Source organism: Ipomoea triloba, chromosome 5 (genome assembly GCF_003576645.1).
Source record: "Ipomoea triloba cultivar NCNSP0323 chromosome 5, ASM357664v1".
Lineage (NCBI taxonomy): Eukaryota > Viridiplantae > Streptophyta > Magnoliopsida > Solanales > Convolvulaceae > Ipomoea > Ipomoea triloba.
Window position 1 is genome coordinate 23,034,939 of NC_044920.1, and position 22,572 is coordinate 23,057,510.

Below are 22,572 nucleotides of genomic sequence, written 5' to 3' on the forward strand. Positions count from 1 at the left end.
TTTTTTAAAATTCAATATACTCATTGATCTTCTTGGTAAAATCTCTTTAAGTAATTTAATTCAATATACACAAGAGGGCAAACAAGAAATGAATTGAAATGAGAACAGTTCCAGAACATACAGCAAGCTGAAATTTGTCTAAGAAATGATTGTATTACAGACTAGCCATAGGGAGAAGTTTAATCACATCTATTGTTGGCATTGCAAAAGGTTTTGTATTCCAAGTGTTCTGAAATCAAGAGACTATTTTACATACATATGATAATCATAATGATAAGCGTAACAACAACAAATTTCACTTTGGGCCACTCTGGAGTATTGTTGGTCAGATTTATCATTCCCAGTATCATTATGTATGTCTGTAGGGGAAAATGCTTCCTCATGATTGCTAAGGTCATAAAACAGCAACAGTGAGAAACAACATACCAATTATTTGACTTTGCAGAGTCTATTGATTATCAGTCTCTGATATATAAAGACTTTCTTTCAACCTTCTGTATCTTCTGAAGAATGGATATTATCCGTTGAGTCTTTATCTATGTTTCGGTCCTTGATATCTGTCTCCTTGTCATGTTGATCATCAAGTTCCTTGGCAGGTTTATCTCCATTCCTATCATCTACTCCAACTCTACAACTTTCCTCATCAGATAGTGTCTCTGTACTGTGCAAACTCTCTGGCAAAGATGAATCACTAGTGGAAACAATTTTTAGCCCTGTTCCTTGAGATGACTCGGAGTCTTTTTCTTTCACCTCAACAACAGGTTGAATGGGTGAGACATGTTCACCTTCCTGGCTCAACTCTATGGTACCCTTCTGCTCAGAAGTGACAGGTTCCTCAGTGTGGTCTAAATTATCTTGGCAATCATGGGGCTCTTGTATCTGGTCACTGCTACTTGTAGCAAATTCATAGTTCTCTCCAGCTGCCGTTTCATCTTGGAGATTGAGTTCTTCTACCATGTACAATGGTTTGGAACTATTCTGTGTCTCAAGGTCATTATTTCCTGAATCACTATTTGAAACTGATGAATTCGTGGTCAAATTCGAATCTACTGCTATTTCAGAAGTTGGAGGATCCCCATTGACAGAGGCAGGAAAAGACTGGAAAGTGTCCCAATCATCATCAAAATCATCATCATCTTCTTCTTCTTCTTCCAAGGAGTTGTCTTCAGATTCTTTTGTGGGAAATGCAGAGGTGAAATTTTGATCTTTAGTTTCCTCCATTTTTGCAGGTAATTTCACCAATAAAGGTGGTCCAGTGGATTTCACCTGGCTTGGATTCTGGTCTTGATTCACAGATGCACGGATAATATCCTGAAAGTGAATTATTTGTAAAAGATATCAAATTGTTTCACTGAAACATGGTGAACATCAATTTTCATTCAGACATTCAATGGACACTAGAAAAACATTCTAGGAAAGTAAGAGTTTCTTTAGTCACAATCACAGGGTTATCAAGGTCAGAGAACTGCACGGTAGTACAAACAAAAACAATTGAAAATAGCAAGGGAACAAGTAAATAAACACTTAAGTAACAGAAAAATGAAAAACGAAGAAAACTGAATCAGAGCTCTTTAATCAGATTAAATATCCTAAGAATGCATAAATAGGCAAGGTTAATCCAACCATTGCACAAGCTTAGACAAGGCTTGGACACTCCAGCGTTTTAATATTACAGCATATGCTATTATGCTCATCCCTCCTATAACCATATTGTCAATGAGTAGAGTCAACGAAAACTTAAAAATTATTTAGAGATTCACAAATACTTGTAAGACATCAGCCCACAAAAATTCTATATTCACAGGGCATACTCTGGCAAAAATATAATTCAACAGGAGTGTTGTGTATCCTGACAAAAACGAGAACTTTACTTCCAATTATTCTATTCATATTTAGCATGAAACACTAAAATTTATCAAAAGATAAGAACTGTGTGAACAGTTCCCTCATCAGGCAGAATTTTAGGAAGATTTTTACAACCTCACATCTAAAGTACTACAAAAATTACAGAAATAAACCAAAAATATTAAGAGAAGACAATCACCTGAAGTTGTTGTCTTCGAGTTATAGGCATTGCCAGTAAGACATCCTTGAAGTAAACAGCAGAAGTAGAAATTTGAGCAAGTTGTGAGACCAGTTTTACAGCCATGATCCTAAGATCACTTATTTCCTGCAATTCAAGTGGACAGTTATGTGTAAAGGGGCAAATGGAGACGGCAGATAAAACAAAGCCAAATACTGTGTGGTTAAGTAGTACCTCAGAATTATCCTCTGGTATTGTAAAAATCATGAGAATAGTTTCCAAGAAAAGATTCATAAGACCTTTCTGACTGTCACTATGTTTTGACAGTGTCTGAAGAAGCATCAATATTTTCAAGCATTCCCCAATAATGGCCACCACTTCCCTATTTATCACTTTCTGCCATAAAATGACAACCATAACACTTTAGAGTGACAAACAACGAATTGAAAATCATAAATTCTTGACAGTAAAGCACACCTTTAAGGATTTGTGGATTACTGCAATAATATCTTCCATAAGTTCCCCAACAAAAAATATTATGAAAGAGGTGGATTCTGTAGTCACCCCTCTTTGTAGCATTCCCTTCAATACTTGCAAGCCAATTACTTGAACCTGCATAAAAGTTTCTCAATTGGTTAATAGCGATTGGTGACCTTGATGTTGCATGTAATATATAAGGTAGTTACCTGTATCTCAGAATCACAAAGAGCAGTCCTGATACAGTGAGTGCTATGACATAATGTGGTATATAAGATTGGTTTATATTCTTCATTTTCTCTGTGGTGTTCAATTTCAAAGGAAACTTTAGCCAGTGTAATAGTTTGCTCCAAGGACATAGCAAGCTTCATCAACAGCAGTTTTAACATGTTGGACTTCTTATTTTCAGATTGGTGAATGCTCTCAATACAGTCCTTGATTAAACTAGCACTTGCACTCAGACAAGCTCTGGTAGTTGTAGTGAAGGACTGGACTTCATCATCTCCAAGGTCAGGTGTAGCTGTAGTTACAAGAAATTGAGGGGGATCCCATCACGAATCATACAATTACAGAAAATGAAACAACATAATATTAGGCTCCTGGAGACTTACTATGCAAATCATAGGTACTTACCAGTAATATATTGTTGTAATGAAGAAGTGATAGACTGGACAAAATCTTTAACTCTTATAAGGCATATGTCAGTTGTTGCAAACCCAATGCATTTGTAGCCAACCAATGTAAAAGCCAATAGTGACTTTAAGCCCATCTGTACAGAAATTATGATCAGAGAACTTTAATAATTCAAACAGGTGATGAGTGCATAACCTTAGCCACAATATCATTCCTCTGGAAAAAAGGTAGAAGCATAAAGTGTGATATTGCCAACCTTTGGTTCAAACCGCCTCAGAAGCACTGCAGCAGTAGTAAGTGTCACAGAAATCATATTCTCCCAGTCTGAATGGTATTGAGATTTTGCATCGCTGACCCAAAAAACAGCTAGGAACTATTACTATATTACAAATTTTCAAGGTAGCAGACTACAATAATATAAGAACTACAGTTTTGTCAAAACAGATTAGTACCTCAAGAAGAATTTAAAGAAAAATGCCAAACATAGTTCTGTTGCAAGATATGGAAAATTTTCTGTCTCGAGAAATTCTTTGGGACAATGCTGAACAATCTGTTAGAGTAGCCCAAAAGAAAATGGGGGAAAAAAATAAGACATCAAGCACTAGAACCAAATTGCATATTTATCAACACAAAAAGACACAAGCACATGCATAGTAACTTTTAAAAAATAGTCCATTTTCTGACTTTATCATAAGATCAGGTACAGGGTAAAATAAGCCATTAGCTAAATAGGAGTTGGCATCAATGGAGTAAAAGAAGAATGAAGGTTATGCAATATCTGGTTATGAAAGCACATAACATATTGCAAAATTAACAATATTACAGTGAAAGCATAATTCTGATCCAGGACATGTCCAACTAAATTATAGGAGGATGCCATAAGTACCTGTGATAAAACTGAGATAGCAAGAGAGTCCCATGCATCTTTGACACAAATGGAAAAAGAGAAGGCCTGAAATGCATTTGCAAGAAGTGATCAGAGTGGAAACCAGACATGTCTAATTAGATTGCCTAACTAAAGAAAAAATGTTAGAACTAGTATAGAGTATAGACTATAGTAACATGAACTTGATCTAAAATGTTATGACTTCAAAGGAATAGTATAATGCACACAATAAGCTTACAAAAACTACCCAGAACCCTAAAATGTGCAACCTCCACAAAAATTGTAAATCACAACAGCTATAATAAAGGGAAAACTTTAAGAGGCAAAATAGTGGGGGATTTGTGGGGGTTGTAATTGAGAGAGCATTCACATTACCTGCACCAGTTCTCTACAGATATCCACAGTCAGAAATCCTGCACTGAAAAATCTTTCTGTAGACAGAGCATGAAATACAGGCAACAACGTGTCACATAGCTTTGAGTCTACAGAATTCACATCAAGAGAAGATTCATCTCTTATTTCAGATTCTGCAGAGCCCATCGGCATCATATAATCACCTAGAGAATGAGCTTGCCCCTGAAACAGAGCAAGAACAGAAAAGCCCCACAAAAATTGAAAGTCTTCTAACCCCACTTTAACCATGCTATATCCAGAGATGAAGGTACTTTGTGATTCATTATAAGTAGCAGAAGATTCCTTAGCCACAAAGTTCGTAGGAACTGCATCTAATACAACTGCTTGTAGGATTAGGGGCCAGGATTCCTCTAAACATGGCAACAATTTAGTTGAAACTAATGAAGATTGAATTCCATCAAGGAATGGTTTCCACTGCAGTGCACAGTCAAAGTTGTTAATCCATAGAAATCAGAGAAAGGGGTAAAAAAAAAAGATGGAAAGAAATTCAAAACTCACACTTTCTTTAGGATGTGAACGGAAGCAGACATAACTGTAGTCTTTCAAAACACCGAGCCAGTAAATACCCAGAACTTTTGAACTTTCAGAGAACAGCGGTAATAAAGCTAGATACTCATCAGAAATCCCACTATGTTGGTTTCTCAAGAATGTATATGTATAACATTTCAAAGAGGCATGAGCAGTCAGAAGCCTTATTTTGATCTAGACAGAAGATTATCAAAAAAAAGTGTTGGTCAAAACTGACAACTGCCCAGTCTTAACAAATTGGTTCAGTTAGAGAAACTCAGAAAACAAGAACCAGAGTCAACCAACCTTACATGATACCCATTCTGCAAATGATGGGTAGTAGAGGTCATCAAATTCACTTAGAGGTCGAGAGATCAATGAAAATATCCGTTTTACAGCAAGTTGGTCATGACTGACAATTTTACATGTCAATATCTGTAATTTTTATGTCATCATGTCAGCACTAGGCAATCAATTTTCACTTGAAACAAAAAGTATTTGATAACTTAAAACCTTAGTTGCAAGCTGTAAGCCTGCTTCCAAAAGTACAGGACCAGAAGATGAGTCCAATGCTGTTCGAATTGCTGAAACAAGTTGGGCCTGTTAACATCAATATGAAATATGCTTTAGTAAATAAATACAAGTAGCATAGTGCTTGCATAATTAGGAAATTTTAACTTTTACACCATTGCTAATGTATAACATTAAGTATATTCCATAAGTATACTTAGAAAATAAAGATTCAGACAATATAAGGAAAGAATGTTTGGACCTGGTATTGCTCCAGAAGGAGGTGTCCAGGAAGCTCAGGGTCCGAAACAGTTTCAAACTGACACGTAATGTTAAATATAAAATATCACAACCAAATCATACTTGAAATAATGCAAAGGAAAAGGTACCATAGATGGAACTGAATGAAGAAAAAAATACATTTTTACAAAGATTAAAATAATGCTCTTCTATATGATCAACAACCACATTAATGGCTAATGATGCACTGGTACCTTGTCCATAATGGTACTTAGAAGTGCTACACCAATGTGACGCATGTTCTCAAATTGAATGGTGCTGATCTGCAAGAAGTTATTTCGAGAGATATTTTACAAATTTCATTGCAAGGAAATTGTCATAAGATGCTATTAATTTCTTTTTTCTTCCACCTGATAGGCCAGTGAAATGAGCTCTTGCAGATGAAGAACTAGCCAATCACCAGAACGATGTCCTCCAGTTACATCAAGGTCAAAATGAGCAGGATTCTTTCCAACAGCTTCTGGTATATGACTCAAGCATCTGAATTCAAGAGCAATAAGCTGCATAACCAACCATCCTTCCTAGTACTGAAATATGTCTAAATAAAATAACACAAAAACAATAGTTTGCTCACTTACTCAGCAGCAAAAACCTTTGTCCGATATCTAAGGTGTTTGTCTTTGGAATAAATGCTGGAATAACCAAATGCATAACTCTGAGGAGATTGGCTTTTGGAGCTAGAGACCATGTTTTCCTCATCTCCACCAAAATGCAATCTTGTCTCACCACCTGGACCACTTGAATCACTATCCATATTGTCCCTAGTCTTGGCATCCCTTGATGATAAAGCAAGGATCTAGGTAAAAGTAAAAACATATGTTAGTTGTCAGTAATCAATCTCAATCCAATAGAATCAACCTTTTACCCACAATTTGGTATAACATGTCAACAACAACAATCATAATAATCATAATGATAATAACAACAATAGTAACAACAACAACAACAACAATAATAATAACAACAACAACAACAACAATTATAATAATATAAGAAGAATCTGGAACTGATGGCAAGGTTATGAAAATCACATGATTCAAGCTCCATAAATTCATGAAAACAGTCTTCGTTTCATAACTGACCCAAACTTGATCATACTTCAAGTCAAATATGAAGGTTACACAATAAGCAATTAAGCACAGAAAAGATGATATTACCATGTTGCGACATATTGAAAGCCAGTGAGAAGGACATGATGGGCATGATGCATAAAGCAACCGCATGATTGTGGTACGAGCTAAACGACCAATCCTGCAAAATAATAGAATTCAAACTTAGGTACATGGCACATAAAAGATCATCTAGACCGAATTTAAGCACAATCACGAGACATCGGGAATGGAATTAAATGTCATATAAAGACTTCTGTGAAGGGAGGAACAAACATCAAGTAAACACTCCTTAGGTTTCTATAGTTTCTAATTTGATATGTTAAGAGTAAGAATATGGTGAATATAGACAGAAAACAAGAAAAATTTTCATACACAAAATCAGCTCATGTTTTTTCGTTTTCATTTCTTTTGGCATTGGATTAATAAAATATGTCAATGTTATTGATGATGTGATACTCCATAATAGTTTTACTAAAGGAATGATCCAAGACCAACCAAAAAGCATCTTCCAAGACCCAAAGCCTGATACAACACTTCAACAATCAAAAAAGTTTGTTTTCTTTTGGCATTGGATTAGTAAAATCTTTCAATGTTATTGATAATGTGATATTCCATAATATGTTTACTAAAGGAATGATCCAAGACCGAGCACAAAGCGTCTTCCAAGACCCAAAGCCTGAATCCTGATACAATACTTTCACAATCATAATCAAACAATCAACTTACTCAGCATCAGTTTCCTCATCAAGCATGTGGAACAATGCATTTTCTATTTGTTCATTGATGACAGAGACCTATAAAAGATGATTAGTAAATGTGACTATCATCAGCTTAGTGCAATCAATTTGAATCTTATGATGTGAATAAATGACATTTAATAATTCTGTTGGATTCAACTCATTTTGTTCAAAACTATTTTTCTCAGATGCATTCAGATTTTTCTAGAAATACAAAAGAAGTCCAGAAGGACATAAGAAAATAAGATTTTATAGCACAGGAAAAAAAAAACACATTAAAAATTTTTTTTTTTTAAAAAGAAAACTGCTTTTACATCTCTGTCCCATCAAAGATTCTAATGGCTTGATAAGATGGAACATTCAAAGTAATGTTTGGCAGATGAATACAAAACCATGTTACCAACCGGGTCCTTTTCTATGAGGTGTCGAACAGTAGACAGAGCAAGATGCCTCAATGTTGGCTGTTGCAAATGGAACCAATCAGTTTCACCATTCACATTTATAAAATTATCTGTGAAACACATACTGGTCCCCAGCTAAAAAAGAGAAGAGTACCTGTCTTGAGGAGAGGGTAGGGAGGAGTGTCTGAATGTGGGAATGCACACTAACAGCCTGTGGTGCAAAGAGTACTAGTTGCTGTGTGAAGCGGACATTCCTGTCAATTATACAAGGAACTTTAAGGAAAACAGAAACAAAGCAAGCTAAATAACTTTGAAGAGCTAGGCTGAAATGAACCCACTCTTTGTTGCCAATAGAAAACATAAAAACATCACTACATATATAAATTCTCCAAGTGGGCTTACTCAAGTAGTGTTGCAGTTTCTTGCCTGGAGCTAATCTCTGCAATGACAGACTGAATAGAAACACGAGCTCAAGATAATAATTCTTAAAAGACATAAGTAAGAAAACAAGAAAGTTATGATGAAGGTCCCCCCCCTGAGGTTGGGGCTTTAACTTTTGCTAATTTTGTGTATTCATCTATTAATTGATTGTAATATATTATATATTCATAATATTATGAAACAAAACAAAACAAAAACAAAAACAAAACACAAAAAAAAAAAAAAAAAAAAAAAAAAAAAAAGAAAATGAGAACATTCACAGTTTCAAGTGAAAAATCATCTGCTGTTACTTAGAGTTGCTCCTCAAGAAAAGCACCATTACCATTAGAGAATGGGCATGAAATTTTTTTTTATACAAAAAGGCACTGCCAATTTTTGTCCACACCATATGCCAAGTTTCTTGCAATCTAAGTAACCTACCTTGCAGCGGGAAAAGAAGATACTTCCAGGAGCAAGTTCAGGACCAAGAACAGCAACGATAGCATTTATAAGGCGGCCCACTCCCTGTTGCAGGTCAGTAGAGCCAATCTCATTGGACAAAAGAACATCTGTAGCAAGGCCAAGTGTTGCCTGAAAAAGAAAGATAATAGCAGGAAATCAAGCAACAGAAAGAAAACATTTTACTCAAAACCTACCAGAGCAACCCAAAAATAAATTATTTGATGTAATAATGTACTGATATACAAATTTTGAAGCAAGTAATAGGACATAATGCAAGTTCCCAACAACAGCATGAAAAGTATAATGAAATAATATCGTAAGTTCAATCTCTGGATGCTATGTCAGAAAATATCATGATGAAGCATCAGTGACTAAGTAGACGGTGGGAGGAAAACCATACTCATTAGAATGGTTTGATCTTAGGGTGCAAGACTCGTGCATCGGGCAAGGGCAGGGAAACCGTACTACACATAGAAATGTCCGATCTATCTAGTGTACAAAAGTCTTGCATCACTTAGGGTTTGGGGAAACCATAATCACTATAAGTCTACAATAGGAAATTAAAAGAATCTGCTTAAAGATGTCGTATTTGTCAAAAAAAAAAAAAGGGGGGGAGGGGGAGACTCCTGGAAAATAATAGCTAATTAACAATTGCTAATGAACATCTGAAGCAACATATTTATATATTTAAGAGCAACAGTAGATGCTGTTTCCATTTTACCTAAATTGCATCTTGATGTCTTCTCAAGATCTCATAACTTCAGTGTATTAATAAAGACTCATATCAATCATTTTTTAACAGTGAAACAAACATATTATCAAGTTTTTGTGACAGGAAACTTTCTTATTAACTTCAGAGTTACCACATCTATTATGCTATTTATCATGTTATGGAAATGTACCAAAACTCAAGCCTTAGTTCCATAGAATGGGAGAATGGAAACCAACAATCTTATGTTTAAGAGTTATAATTTGAACAACTTGTGCTCATTGGATTTCAATTTTTTTTATAAGACTGTTAGGTATGAAGAAGGATTAAAGATGCCAAATTAAATAAAATAAAAATAAAATAAAAAGATGCCAAATTTAAAATCAAACCAGTGTCTGATAGTATAGCCACCATACTTAGATACCTGAACATGAGAAACATAGGACAAGCCAGCAGCTTCAATGGTCAAGAGAAGTCCATGCAAAGACCAAATTTGCAAACCAGTGACTGAACTTTTAGCAAGAGAAGACAGAGAGTTGACAGTAGCAGGCACTAAACTTGACAATGCCATTCCCCCTGCACTGCAACCAAGATCGACAGCATTCAGTCTTCCACACAGCTTAGAAGAACAAATAAATAGTAATGAATGCAAGAGCAATGCAGTGCAGCAGCACGAGGAGTTAACGACCGGATGTGCTGCAACCTAGGGATCACCAGGCAGCTCTACCTCAACTAAATTATTCAGTATGCAATGAAATGCATTTGCAATGAATTTTCAGTTCCCACTACCTCCAGTAACTGGTTTTCTATGTAATAACTCTTACTAGATTCTTGAAGCTAAATTAAGACCAAAACCAATCAAGATCTTCAAGTCTCAGGACTACCTGCGATGAATGCAGCCAAGCGCAAGGGCAATTGAAGCAGCATAATGTGAATCTGCACCGCTATGTATGTCACCAAGGAAAGATCGTGTCTGTGATAACAAAAGCTAGTCAGTTCACATCAGCAGCATGCACAAAGAAGATAGAAGGAAGAACCCAACAGCATGTTTACAAGTCAGCAACAGAAAATGAGCCAGTCACTACCTAGAGAAGACAGTTATATATGGAAACTAAGTAGCAAATATTATAAAATTTTAATTTCTGCAATATGACAAATTTAGCATGCAAACACTTTGAAAACAGAGCAAGAAGATAGGTTAGAAACCATATTCAACTAACCAATTTGGCAGTGAATACATCATTCCCAAGTCGTGCTACTAGACCAAGACCTTCTGACAGTGCTCTGCGTTGAGATGCAGTGATATCACCCTCAACCAAAATAATCTGTAAAATTGCACAGAAATATAAGAAATCAATCATGTATTACCAATGTACTTTGAGCAAAACTGAGTTCAAATAGCAGAAAACCTGAAAAATAGATTGTGTTGCATTCAGTACTTCCAGTCCTAGGGGCTCAGGACGTAAAGCATGCAATGCCTGTGTCAGCATGGACATCAAATAAGGGTACAAGACATTGAAAATTCACAATATCTGTGTGTGTGTGTGTGTGAAAGAGAGAGAGATAGAGGGAAAAAACCAACTAAAGAGAACCTTCAACCCAGCAAGTAATCCCACACATATATTGGTGACATTAGCAGAATGCCAAGCCTGTTTCTTTCCAGCTTTTAGACTTTGCTCAACCGTGCCAAGAAGTGAGAGCATGCCCTTACTATCCTGGGATGAAATAGGAATATTGAATTGAACTGACAAAACCCAGATGTTTCAACCACAGAAAACACAACAAGAGCTCAAAGCCAAGTCATCAACCACATTCACCTACCTGGGAAGCAAACATGGTTCCAAAGGAGAGAAGCATTTGATTCACCAACGATTTGCTTATAGTCTCCGGCTTCAAGATAAAAAGATAAGTATTAGTACTGGCTTTAAAGTCAAGAATTAATAAGCTCCCCAAGCAAATAATTGCAAAATCTGAATGTTGCAAAGCAGAACCGCTTTTGACTTTTGTTTTTCGCTACCTTTGGCCTGGGGTGTGGGAATGAGGAAGGGGAACAGAAGAATGGTTTACCTGAGGAAAACTGGGAGGCTCATGTTCCCACACACAAGGCAATACACCATCTCTTCCCCCTTGGAATGAACGAAGTTCATCTTCAAACCAATCTCTGAGTACAATAAGCAAAAAGATTGACAATCAATTATTCAAATGAATTGGCAATGGCACCACCTGAGTAATTTGTATGAGAATGAAATATTGCCTATAAAAGAAAAGGACACAGTTAAGAAAGACACAGGCAGAGACCTTCCAGGGTTCCAAGGACCAAGCCACGCATCTCTCTTGTCTAAAAGCATGCGCAAGCATGAGCTTTCCTCACATTTAGAAGCTTCCCTGTTGCCATTCCAAGAAAAAATAAAAATAAGCTTAGAAATAAAAGGAGCAATGATTCACTAACAGAAAGGAATATATTTGTGTGTTCAAAATAAGTCCTTCAATATAAAGACTAGTGATTAAAATAAATGAAAATATACAAGGGCCACTTATATGCAAGCCAAAATTATTGATTACCTAAATGGTGTGGTGCAAACATGAACAATGCGTGCATGGTCACTTTTATATGCATTTGGGTCAGAAAGGGACTGATAAGCTTGCAGTGTCTTGATGATAAATACATCCACTCCAGGTTTTGCATTCCTGTGGTCTCTAGCTACCAATTGCAATATGTAGGAAAGGGCCCTGCTTAAACACATTGGATTTCAAAGTATTAGCAATACTTATTTGCATTTCCATTTTACTTCCCTAGTGAGTCCTAAAGATCAGATCTATATAGCATGGAAACTGGAAACAAGGAAACAACAATTTCAAAAAATGTAGGAAATGAAATGTTGGGGAAACATGTAAATATAAAAATACAGGGGTATATTTGCAAAAAAAAAATCATCTTAAATATGAATTATCTAATACTTTCATAATTAAAAGTATTAAACTAATAAATAAGAGCAATACACTAAATCACTAATAAATAGTTAAATACCAGAGTCTATTTGAAATAAGAACACAATGTCCAAAGTCCAAAATATTCTTAAATTTAAACATTCTAACTGTTTATGTTTTCATTAGCATCTTCATTAAAAAATACAAATTCTAGCTCAGCCTCATCTAAAAAAAATAGGTTGGCAAAGTGAAGGATGCCAACACCTTCTATGCTCACAAATTCGTCCCCTCTAACATTCCACATTTTTTATTTGTCAGCATAATATTTAAAGGTATTCCTTGATAGAAGACAGATCATTGTGAATAAAAACAAAGTTTTCAACACTTTTTGGAAATAATTTGTTCCTTGACTTCCTTCTAAATGAATGAATAAAGGATAACTATTCCAATTCCTTTCACATCAAGAGGAAGGGAATAAGTACTCTGATTCCTTTCACAACAATGAAGTAGGTAGCCTAATGTCGAAAGCTGGACGTTGGTACATGCAACTGCCTTGCAGGATTCGACGGTATAGGTCTTAGGAGTTTGAAGACTAAAGCGAGGAACAGAATTGGTGACATAGGTCTTAGGAGTAAAAGACAAAGTTTAGGTTTTAATTTCAATTTTTCATATTTTGATCCAGGAAATTTTTTTGTTAAATTTTGAACCTGAAACGTGTTTGGTTTTTTGGTTAATTCCGAAATGACCTGAAACTTTTATTTTATTAGGAAACGGCATAGAAACGTTTTTGAAACAGGAAAATGCTACCCTCTCAGAGGTTTGTAAGCATCATAGATTCAGATAAATGCACCCAGAAGGTCTGGCTAGTAATAGTAGATATAAAGTTTAAATGAGGCTTCCTAGCTCCAAAAGACAAATCCAATCATCTATAGTTCAAGAATTACTTATTGACTTCTCTACACCCACAAAAGCAAAAACAATTTTAAAATATAAAAATTAATTAATTGATTAACAAAAAAAAACAAAACAAAACAAAACAAAAATTTAATAAATAAACAAACAAGCAAACAACAAAAACAAAAAGGAAATGGTTTCTTTCCACAAACATTTGATAAAGAAACATACATAGCCAATAATAATCCAGATGATGCAGGGAAAATAAACATGTTTAATGTTGTTACCTACTAAGATATAGTTGCACTGGTTGAAGTAAGATCCCCTTGCTTACAGCATCAGATGAAAGAAAGCATTTTATAAACACTGTGAACGTATCCATTGCAGCAGACCATACACTAGAGGGAAGTAAAGACGATGTTCATTTTTCAAAACTTTCATTAAAAAAATTTTAAAGAAATTAATTAAGGGTAAAGCATCATAAATAAGCATGAAAGATAAATTACTGAAAAAAATGCGCATACAATCACCAAAGAGATATAGGAGCAAAAAACAATGCAAAATAGGAACAAGAAGGCAGATAAATGATTTAAAATACACATCTTTTCTCCTCCTAATAAATGTAGAGCTTCTAGACAGAAAACGATGTTGCTACACTCTCTTTGAAGGATTAAGGTTCCTCATAGAGCATTAGATATTGAGATTATAAAGTACTTGTCCTAGACAGTCCTAGCACAACATGGCATCTAATGCTATTCACTTAAGTAAAAACGGTTTTTAAGAAGGTTAAGCCCCCCCCCCCCCCCACCACGGCAAAAAAAAAAAAAAAATTCCCAGAACGGAAAAAGGAGACAAAGAAACTAAATACCTGACTCCATTTATGATGCAATTATGCAAACAATATTTGATAGATAAGAGTGCACTGGATGCAGATAATCAATGTTTAATCTGTCAAACCATCTTACAATAACAGATAGCACAATAATATGTTTAGATGGTATTTAAAATTAAATAAATAAATAAAGTCCACTCCGGTATTCTTCAAATTTCCCCTTCACTCTTTGTTCCCTCCAGAACATAAATGCTCTAGGCCTTGAAGTAGACAACAAGCAATAAATATTTCAAATTCTCAAGTAATGCATAAATGTGCTAAATGGAGGGAAAAAAAAAAAAAAAAAGTCCATGAAAATAAAAACCCAACAAACTTCAAGGTTTGCATGGGAAAAAAAAAAACCTGGAGTTTCAGAGAAAGTTGAAAGAGAACATATTATGGTGCACAACTTTAGATGCAATAAACACAGTTGGCAATGACAACAACAAAAAAGAGGTACAAATTTAACACAATAAAGGATTATCTAACCATAAAGTTGATGGCAAATCTACTGTTTCGCTAATATGGCGTTCTGGATTTCTGCTGAACACAGTTGCCCATAGAGAAAGAATATCAAAAACTTCTTCTTCAAGCTCCTGCACCCATCAATATGATCCTTAACAATCAACATTTAGATGCTTCACAAATAAACCAGGAACCTTTTTTTACCTGTTTTGGCATGGAAGACAGCAGAGATGATAAAAGCATCCATCCAGCTTCCTTTTCAACAGCAGCCGAAGTAGGGTTTCTACTTGATTCTAAAAGCATTTTCTTGGAAACTTCAAGAACTGATCTGGGCAATCTGGAATGATACAAACCCCCTTATCAACTTCCCTCACTCGAAAAGAAGAGAACATAATAAACCACTTATTTAAAAATATTTAAGTGTTGATATATGACAGTAACAGAGCTTATAGCAGAGGAGAAAGAATTTAAGCATCAACAATGAAAAACAATACCTAGCTGGATAACCAAGAGGTGATTTTGGAGAAACAGAAACCAATGCTGCCAAAACTGCAGCTTGACCATTCAGACAGTCCAGCTCAGCTTTTAAATTAGTTCCCTATATCATGCAAAGAAGCAAAGCTAGATTAAATAGCTCATGTAGTAAAAGGCATGTGGGGAAAATTGGGGAAAATTTTTTGAAACCCATCTCTAGAACCACAAATGAGACAAGACTAGTAAACAGTACACAAGGGAGAAATTAGGATAGATAATAAATCACAATAAGTTAGAGATAGCTAAGCAGAGAATTCATAAATGCTGAGAAAATGATGCTCTTCATTATTTGTGCAGGTCCAGAAATTGTTACCAAAGAAGGTCAAGGAGGAGAACTAGACCCTCAAGAAGCATGAAGGATTATAAATTTACAGTGACAACAAACATAGATAATAAGAGAAAGTTGTAGCAGCCTGCGAACAAAAACACAGATTCTGATTTTAACTACTGCTTCAGTTTTACCTTCTCAAATGAAATGTTCTCTCTGACTGCACTAAGCATGGTTACTGCATAAGAAATTAAACCACCTATACAAGTAGGATCAACCTCAGCAAGAGCACGCAATGTCAATGCAGCCTCAACACGTACCTAGGAAATGCATAGAAACCAAAATGGCAAAATGGCAAAATGGTATTAAAAGAAATTCATTTAATAAATTGAACTACTTAGAAATCAAAAATTCAGAAAGTTACTTGTGGTGACTGATTAGAAACTGCTGCAACAACAGTGTTATCAAGAACTTCCTTGAATTCTGCAGGCACCTGAATATTGAGCATACTTAAATACGACCTTTAGAAGCCAATACATATATCAACTTCCCCATGGCAAATAAAAATGTTATTTGACAAAGAATTGCTTAAATTTATGCTTTAATGAGGTATTATAGAACTCTTGGGCTTTCTTTTCATGGGTTATCACAGGTACTATCAGTATGATCTTAGGCCTGGTCTTAATTATTAGGAGAATCCAGTTTACCCTCTCAGCAGTTAATTTAAAAGCATGAACTAGTTAATCATGTTAAATCAAAAAGAAACAACTCTTGTCAAGCTCCCCCAATCCCCAGTATCCATTCCCAAAAGAAAAAAGTAATAAATCAAAAAATTTATCATTAACCAATTCTGCTGCTCAGCTTTTGTGTGTTTTCTTTTCTTCACAATTTTGTCCAATACATATATATCTCTCATGGAACTTTTCTTTCGATATATCAAAAACTGGTTGAATGCCTTCAGCCTTCTTGATAACATTAGCTAGTTGTCAATGGTAAGAACAAGAACATAAGTTTTAAGAAAGAAGAGATTCAGGCAAAAATATGTAGACTCCTGAAAGTATGTTTCACCTCGCCCAGTGTTTTCAAAGCATAGGACAGAGTACGTAAAGCAGCAACTCGCATTGAAGGAGTGGCATCAGGAGATTGAAGCTGCAGACCAAGTAACATTAGATCATCTGAATGAAGTATACAAGCACTCAAAAGATAAAGGTAAAAAGGATAGCTATGAAAAACCTGCTTGCTCAAAACAACCAAGAAGCCACTTTGAGTAGCTTCACTCATTTGATCCGTTATACCAACGCGAAGAATGTAAAGGACACATGCCTTCAAACAAGTACAAGGCAGACCATTTAGAAACTGAATAAATTTGCAAAGTCTATGATAATATATCAAAGATTTGTGCAATTCTGAATGATTGTTAATTAAAATGCCAAATTCTTCTGCTCAGCCAATTTTTAATAAATTCACAAAGAGCCTTTGTAGACAGCATTATCAATAATGATTTTGTATGACAATGACAAATGACTACTAAAGAGTTCCAGTTACCAAAATCTATCATCTTTGTTGATTGCATACACCCACACATAGAGCTTAAAGCCTAGCATACTTAAGGCTGGATAGCTGTATGGTTCTGGGTATGCAGAGCTCCAAATAGTACAATTTTCAGCCAGCATAAGTTAAATTTATTTAGTCCAACTCCAAGGATACAAGAGGGGTGAAAATTTCATTGAACAACGAGATCATTGTGGTATCAAGCAGATGTAGTACACAATGGAGAATGATAAACTTTGTTCTTAAAATGCAAACAAAGAGAAAGTAAATATTAAGTTCCATTCAACATATGCCACTTTCATTTCAATGAGAGAGGACATAAAAGAAAAGTTTGATGGATCAGAAGATTTCTTTGCTCCCATTAAATCATATAGAAATTGAAGTGTCAGATAAGGAAGAAACATACCACTGCTTGAGCATCAAAAGAATTGTCTACACGAAGCATGTCGATAACTTGGGTGGCAAACTTATCAAGCTCACTATCAGGTTGAAGATACTTCATGCGAATGGCCTGCAAAAAGAATTATGAAGTTCTAGTCGATGTGCTTTGCTTGCACTTGTTATAAAGACAGAAGAACTAAACTGAAAAAGTAAATCTGTTGTGGCTGACATAAAAGTTAGGAAAGGCATTTTTCTAGTATCACCATCAGCTATAGAATGAGGTCATTTTCAGCTTATCTACCACTGTAATGATTTGTATTGATTTTATAGTGTTTGGAATTTGGATAGGCTTATCAAAAGAGTTTATGGCTTCTTCTTTTTTCGGAAATTAGAGTTTATGTCTTCTTTTTTTCTTTTTTTTTTTTAAAACAGAGTTTATGTCTTTTGAAAAGCTATTTTGGGCTTATTTCCAAAAGCCATTTCAAGGAGCTTATTAGAATAATCTGAAAACAGCTTACCAAAGTTCAGTTGAAATGGTAAACCCATATAAGTTGTTTAGAGCTTATTGAAAAGCATCTATCTTAAAAGAACTTATTAAAGTTGTCTATCCAAACTAGGCCAGCACGCTGTTTTGAGCTTATTAATAAGCACTTACTAAATAATGCATATCCAAACCGAGCTTGATAGTTGATATTTTTATCTCTCCATGTTACCGTATTAGTAGCCAAGCAAGTTAGTTTATAAGCTAATAAGCCTCAAGATATTCAAATCCAGTAAACCAGTAATGGTAGTTCACTGTTCACCTAGACTACACAATAAGAAAACACCTTTAGCTAATGTTCTGTGTCATGAGCTACCTGTAGAAATGACACCCATGATAAGGTAAGCCCAACCCGCAAGTCTTTTGAACGAGGTCCACTAGCTGAAAATTTTATCAATGTTCATCAGAATTTGCTAACGATAATAAACCATCACATAGAACTAAAAACCAACACCACCACCAGCAAAAAACAACAACATCAATAATAATAAAGATAAGAAAACACACCCCTGTTGACGTATAAATGCATATTCCTTTTAGCTAGAGGAAGAGAAGCAAAGAACTAAAGTGCAAGCTACTATAGATATACCTTTTATGAAGGGCAAAACCAAGTGCCTTTCGAGACCTCCTTCAAGTTTTTTTTGAGTAAAATGAGCTTTCCCCCTCAATTGCACCTATTAAGAATAACAGTTTAAAAGTTGAAGCAAGAAACCAATCAAGCATGGCAGCCACATATGCTCACCTGTGCATTGGGATTCATCCCAAGAGCAAGCAGTGCTCCAAGGGCTTCAGCAAAGGCATCCCTAACAGATGGTATTGGGTCCTCAAGGGCCTACAGAGTTAGAGCTATAAATTTGAACTCAAGTAAAGGAATAATTAAAATTAGAATCAATAAATAAAATGGGATAACAATTAACAAATATGTAAGTAGCTAGAAAAAGACAAATTATCCAACCTTGACACAGTAAGAAGATGAACTCTCAAGCTCTCCAACACCTAGTCCAGGTCCTCCAATGTTTGCAAATGCCTTCAGGCATCTAGCCGCAGCTATTCTAACATTAAATGATTTGTCTCCAATTCCTGTCCGCATTATGATACGGAACGCCTCTGTATATGCTGAGGAAGCAGCACTGCCACCTGATCCTTCCAAAGCATTCTGAAGCATGTGAAAACCTTCATGTCTCACAAAGTCCTGAAGTAACTGGTTGTTAGATGTGTTGCATGCTCTTGACAAAATGTTAGATAGCAAGGATCAAATGAAAAACATTCATACTACATGCAGATGCAACTGATCCACAAAATCTTAATATGAACTAACACATGAACTGATTTTTAACATCAAGAGGAAATATGCTTAGTTACTGAAAATAAAGATATCGTAGTAACAATTCACTACCTATTGCCTATAAGCAATTGAATTATACTAACTTGTCAAGTCTTTGAACAATTGCATATTTAGGCTTGAAGTTAAGGAGACAGGAAGTGATGGAAGATTTATGAGTTGAAAGAAAGACCTTGGGTCTAAAGGAAGGATTTTATGGGTTATGCTTCTTTTCCCATACTCTGTGCTCATTGATATTAGTGTCCATTAAGGCATCTGATGCTAGATATTTCTTGAAGAAGCCAGCAAACATGGAATATTGATTATGAATATATGGTGTTTATGATGTCTCATTGCTAGGATATTATTTTTACTAACAGTCCTACTAAGTTCCTATGTGTATTGTACTTATTCAGCATCATTAAAAGTTTCTTGTCCATGCTGTATTTGTACAGGATCATTAAAAAGTTGTATTCTCACAGTTATATGTCTATAGATAGTCAACTGATGTTCTTATATAGTTATACCATTAGAGTGTTGAACTTTGAGAAATTTGACCTAGAAATAATGTATTGTGAGGCCTGTAATATTTTGCCACAATATCCCTTATTTAACAAGAGAAAACAAAAGCAAGAAATTTCTCAATTGTTACTCTAATGCAAAAATTACTAAAATCTGTTATTGAGTATTGGCAAAGGAATTCTGATATCACACACCTCATGAACTAGATAGATATTAAAATCACTTTGTAGACTAACTACCTCATTGAACTTCAACATTTTTGTGAGAATTGCAGTTGTTTCAAGTAATCCAGAAGTAATCCGTCTCCCAAAGTAGCGATACAATTCACCCAAGCACTCAGCAGCACCTTTAGAGCACAGAGACAAGCTTCAATAAAATGAGTCTTGTGCACTGGGATCAACTACAGAAATGTACTATAGAGGAAAAGCAACAAGAACATACATGGTAAGTTGGTAACAAGGTGTAATACTACAGAACATCAAAGTTCAATGTATCAACAAAAGAATAACAACAATGGATAATCTATTAAGCCCCTCGGAAGTTAAAATACAAGGACATCTTGCAGTCTATGATAAAATTATGTCATTGACAATTTGACATAGTACCCATTCCATTTTTTCAAATCAGAGAACAACCTAATATCAAACACCTAAAAGAAATATGGAGTATCTTTTAATATGCCTGAACTTTGGCAAACGAGGAAATTCAAGTATGACAAACCAGCAAATCGGTGAGGCTCGTTTTTCTTTCCATCTGAGAGGAATCCCTGCAAACTGCTAGCTCTGGAATATATTGAAATGGAATCACCCTTTTGTATGACCCTAGCCATAGCCAAAGATGCCAAGTGCCGCACTGGCTTTCTTGCACCAAGCACAAGTAGAGAATAAAGAGCATCTTCACATTTCCTCTGACATAGCAGTATTGATTCCTGAAATTCGGACATCATGATCAAGAAACTTGACTTCATGCAATAATAATACATGAAATCATGAACCATTCAGAATAAATTCTAGCACAATCCATTTATGGATAAAATTCACATCAGGTAACAAAACTCTGCTAGAAACTATAAGGATTTTCACAAGAAAGTCTGTAACTTTTGTTAAAAAGTCTGAGTTAGTAAGAAAGAACACAGTTCCATAACGAAATATATTGCCTCAAAGTTCACATTTCCAGAGCAAATATCAAAACCAATATTTTGCGCTGGACTTGTATACTTCTTTCAAACACCTACTCAAACGAAATGAGAGAAGAGAATTATAAAGGCATTGGTTTAGAATCGAGGGAATGTAACAACAATTGGAAAGGATTAGTAGAATGAGAGACGAAGCTAAATGATATAGTAGAGATCTAAAGAGAAAGAGGAGACTAAATGCTGACCTTGGGCTCTTCATCGATGGCTGAGATGAGATCGGAGAGGAGATCAAAGCAGAGGAGAGGGTCGGGAGGCTTGTGAGCTGCAGAGGCGACTATTGATTCCAATTGCGCCACCAGTACTCCGAATCTCGATAGGGGCACGTTCTCTCTCGCATAGCTCTTCGCCATTTTTAGAATTTACGTTGCTTCTCTTCTTCTGGAGCATATACAAGTTCGCTAATATATCATGCCTCAGAAAGAGGAATGCGACAGTGAAGGAGCACTTCAGCAGAGAGCCAGAGACCGAGCGTATCACGGTTTTACCGTGGGAGATGATTACACTCTAATATTTTGATGATTTAGAAATTAGAACGGAAAAAGAACATACACAATCTAGAGAAAGTTATTAATATCAAAAGAAAAAATGTACAAATAGGCCATTGAATTATTTAGGGGATATTATTTAAGTTATCGAACTCCAATAAACTTTAAATTCATCCATGAACATGTAAAAAAAAAAAAAGAACAATTAGCCTTTTTAACAGGTTATCATCCGATTTTTGCTGATTAGGATAAAATTAGGATGACACGTGAATTTTTTATTTTTTACTTTTATTTTTATTATTTTCCTACTAAACATTTGACCAAAAAATAAAAAAGATCCATGTGGCATCTTGATGGCATCCCAATCAGCAAAAACTTGTTGGTAACCTGTTAAAAGGGCTAATTGCTCTTTTTTTACATGTTCATGGATACATTTGGAGCTTATTGGAGTTCGATGGCTTAATTATTATCCCCAAATAGTTCAATGGCCTATTTGTACCTTTTCCCTAATATTAATCAAAAGAGCAAATTCTCAACTATTGTCACACTTAACAACCCGTTTGGTTCGCTAGAAAATATTTGAATAAGAAAAATAATTTCATTAGTTATATTGTCTTTATTTTCTCCAATGCAAAGAATCTTTGCATTCGAATTCATCAATTGATATTTATTACATTGTCCATTATATTCTTTTTACAATATCTTATAATCAAATATCAAAGTTATAATACAAAATAATGTTATATATTTATTTACCAAGCATTTTATTAATACCATGAAAAAAATAGTTTGAAGCTAATTATATTTAGTACTGTCAAAGCGGGCCGGCCCACCCCACCACGAGCATAATTTCTGGTGGGCTTTTGCGGGCCAGCCCGTGAGCTAGGGTTCATGCAACCTTAGCCGCCCCACGCGGGTTAACTGTGAATATATATATATATATATATATATATATATATATATATATATATACTAAAAACATTATTAATATTTTCAGTCCAAGCTGCTATTGTTGCAATTAGGTA

General features: G+C 35.2%; 1 protein-coding gene across 1 annotated transcript; it reads right to left on the reverse strand.

Moving 5' to 3' along the window:
- Positions 1–66: 66 nt before the first annotated feature.
- LOC116018841 (protein SWEETIE) lies at positions 67–21,563 on the reverse strand. Its single transcript, XM_031258850.1, has 48 exons — positions 21,248–21,563; positions 20,588–20,795; positions 20,107–20,213; positions 18,980–19,216; positions 18,767–18,856; positions 18,614–18,698; positions 18,341–18,405; positions 17,509–17,613; positions 16,785–16,874; positions 16,620–16,700; positions 15,976–16,044; positions 15,746–15,871; positions 15,244–15,347; positions 14,954–15,086; positions 14,774–14,880; positions 13,701–13,811; positions 12,154–12,321; positions 11,890–11,976; positions 11,659–11,752; positions 11,413–11,481; positions 11,184–11,306; positions 11,001–11,069; positions 10,812–10,916; positions 10,476–10,564; positions 10,016–10,172; positions 8,862–9,011; positions 8,403–8,452; positions 8,155–8,254; positions 8,004–8,060; positions 7,589–7,656; positions 6,908–7,001; positions 6,329–6,546; positions 6,101–6,230; positions 5,945–6,013; positions 5,713–5,769; positions 5,454–5,540; positions 5,247–5,375; positions 4,932–5,135; positions 4,395–4,847; positions 4,020–4,085; positions 3,586–3,683; positions 3,390–3,483; positions 3,134–3,269; positions 2,710–3,020; positions 2,501–2,635; positions 2,258–2,419; positions 2,045–2,170; positions 67–1,311 (listed from the first exon to the last, which is right to left on the reverse strand). Exons 1-48 carry the CDS (start codon positions 21,410–21,412, stop codon positions 487–489), a joined length of 6,663 nt encoding a protein of 2,220 aa, XP_031114710.1. The 5' UTR covers positions 21,413–21,563; the 3' UTR covers positions 67–486.
- Between the last annotated feature and the right edge of the window lie 1,009 nt (positions 21,564–22,572).

What these genes read in the sequence shown, in the direction of transcription:
- LOC116018841 (XM_031258850.1), bottom strand. Translation starts at nt 21,412, where the DNA reads ATGGCGAAGAGCTATGCGAGAGAGAACGTGCCCCTATCGAGATTCGGA. An exon ending in CTTTTGATGCTCAAGCAGTG is followed by an intron (nt 16,875 to 17,508) that starts GTATGTTTCTTC and finishes ACTTGTTTGAAG; the next exon opens with GCATGTGTCCTTTACATTCT. An exon ending in ATTACAACAATATATTACTG is followed by an intron (nt 3,021 to 3,133) that starts GTAAGTACCTAT and finishes TTGTAACTACAG; the next exon opens with CTACACCTGACCTTGGAGAT.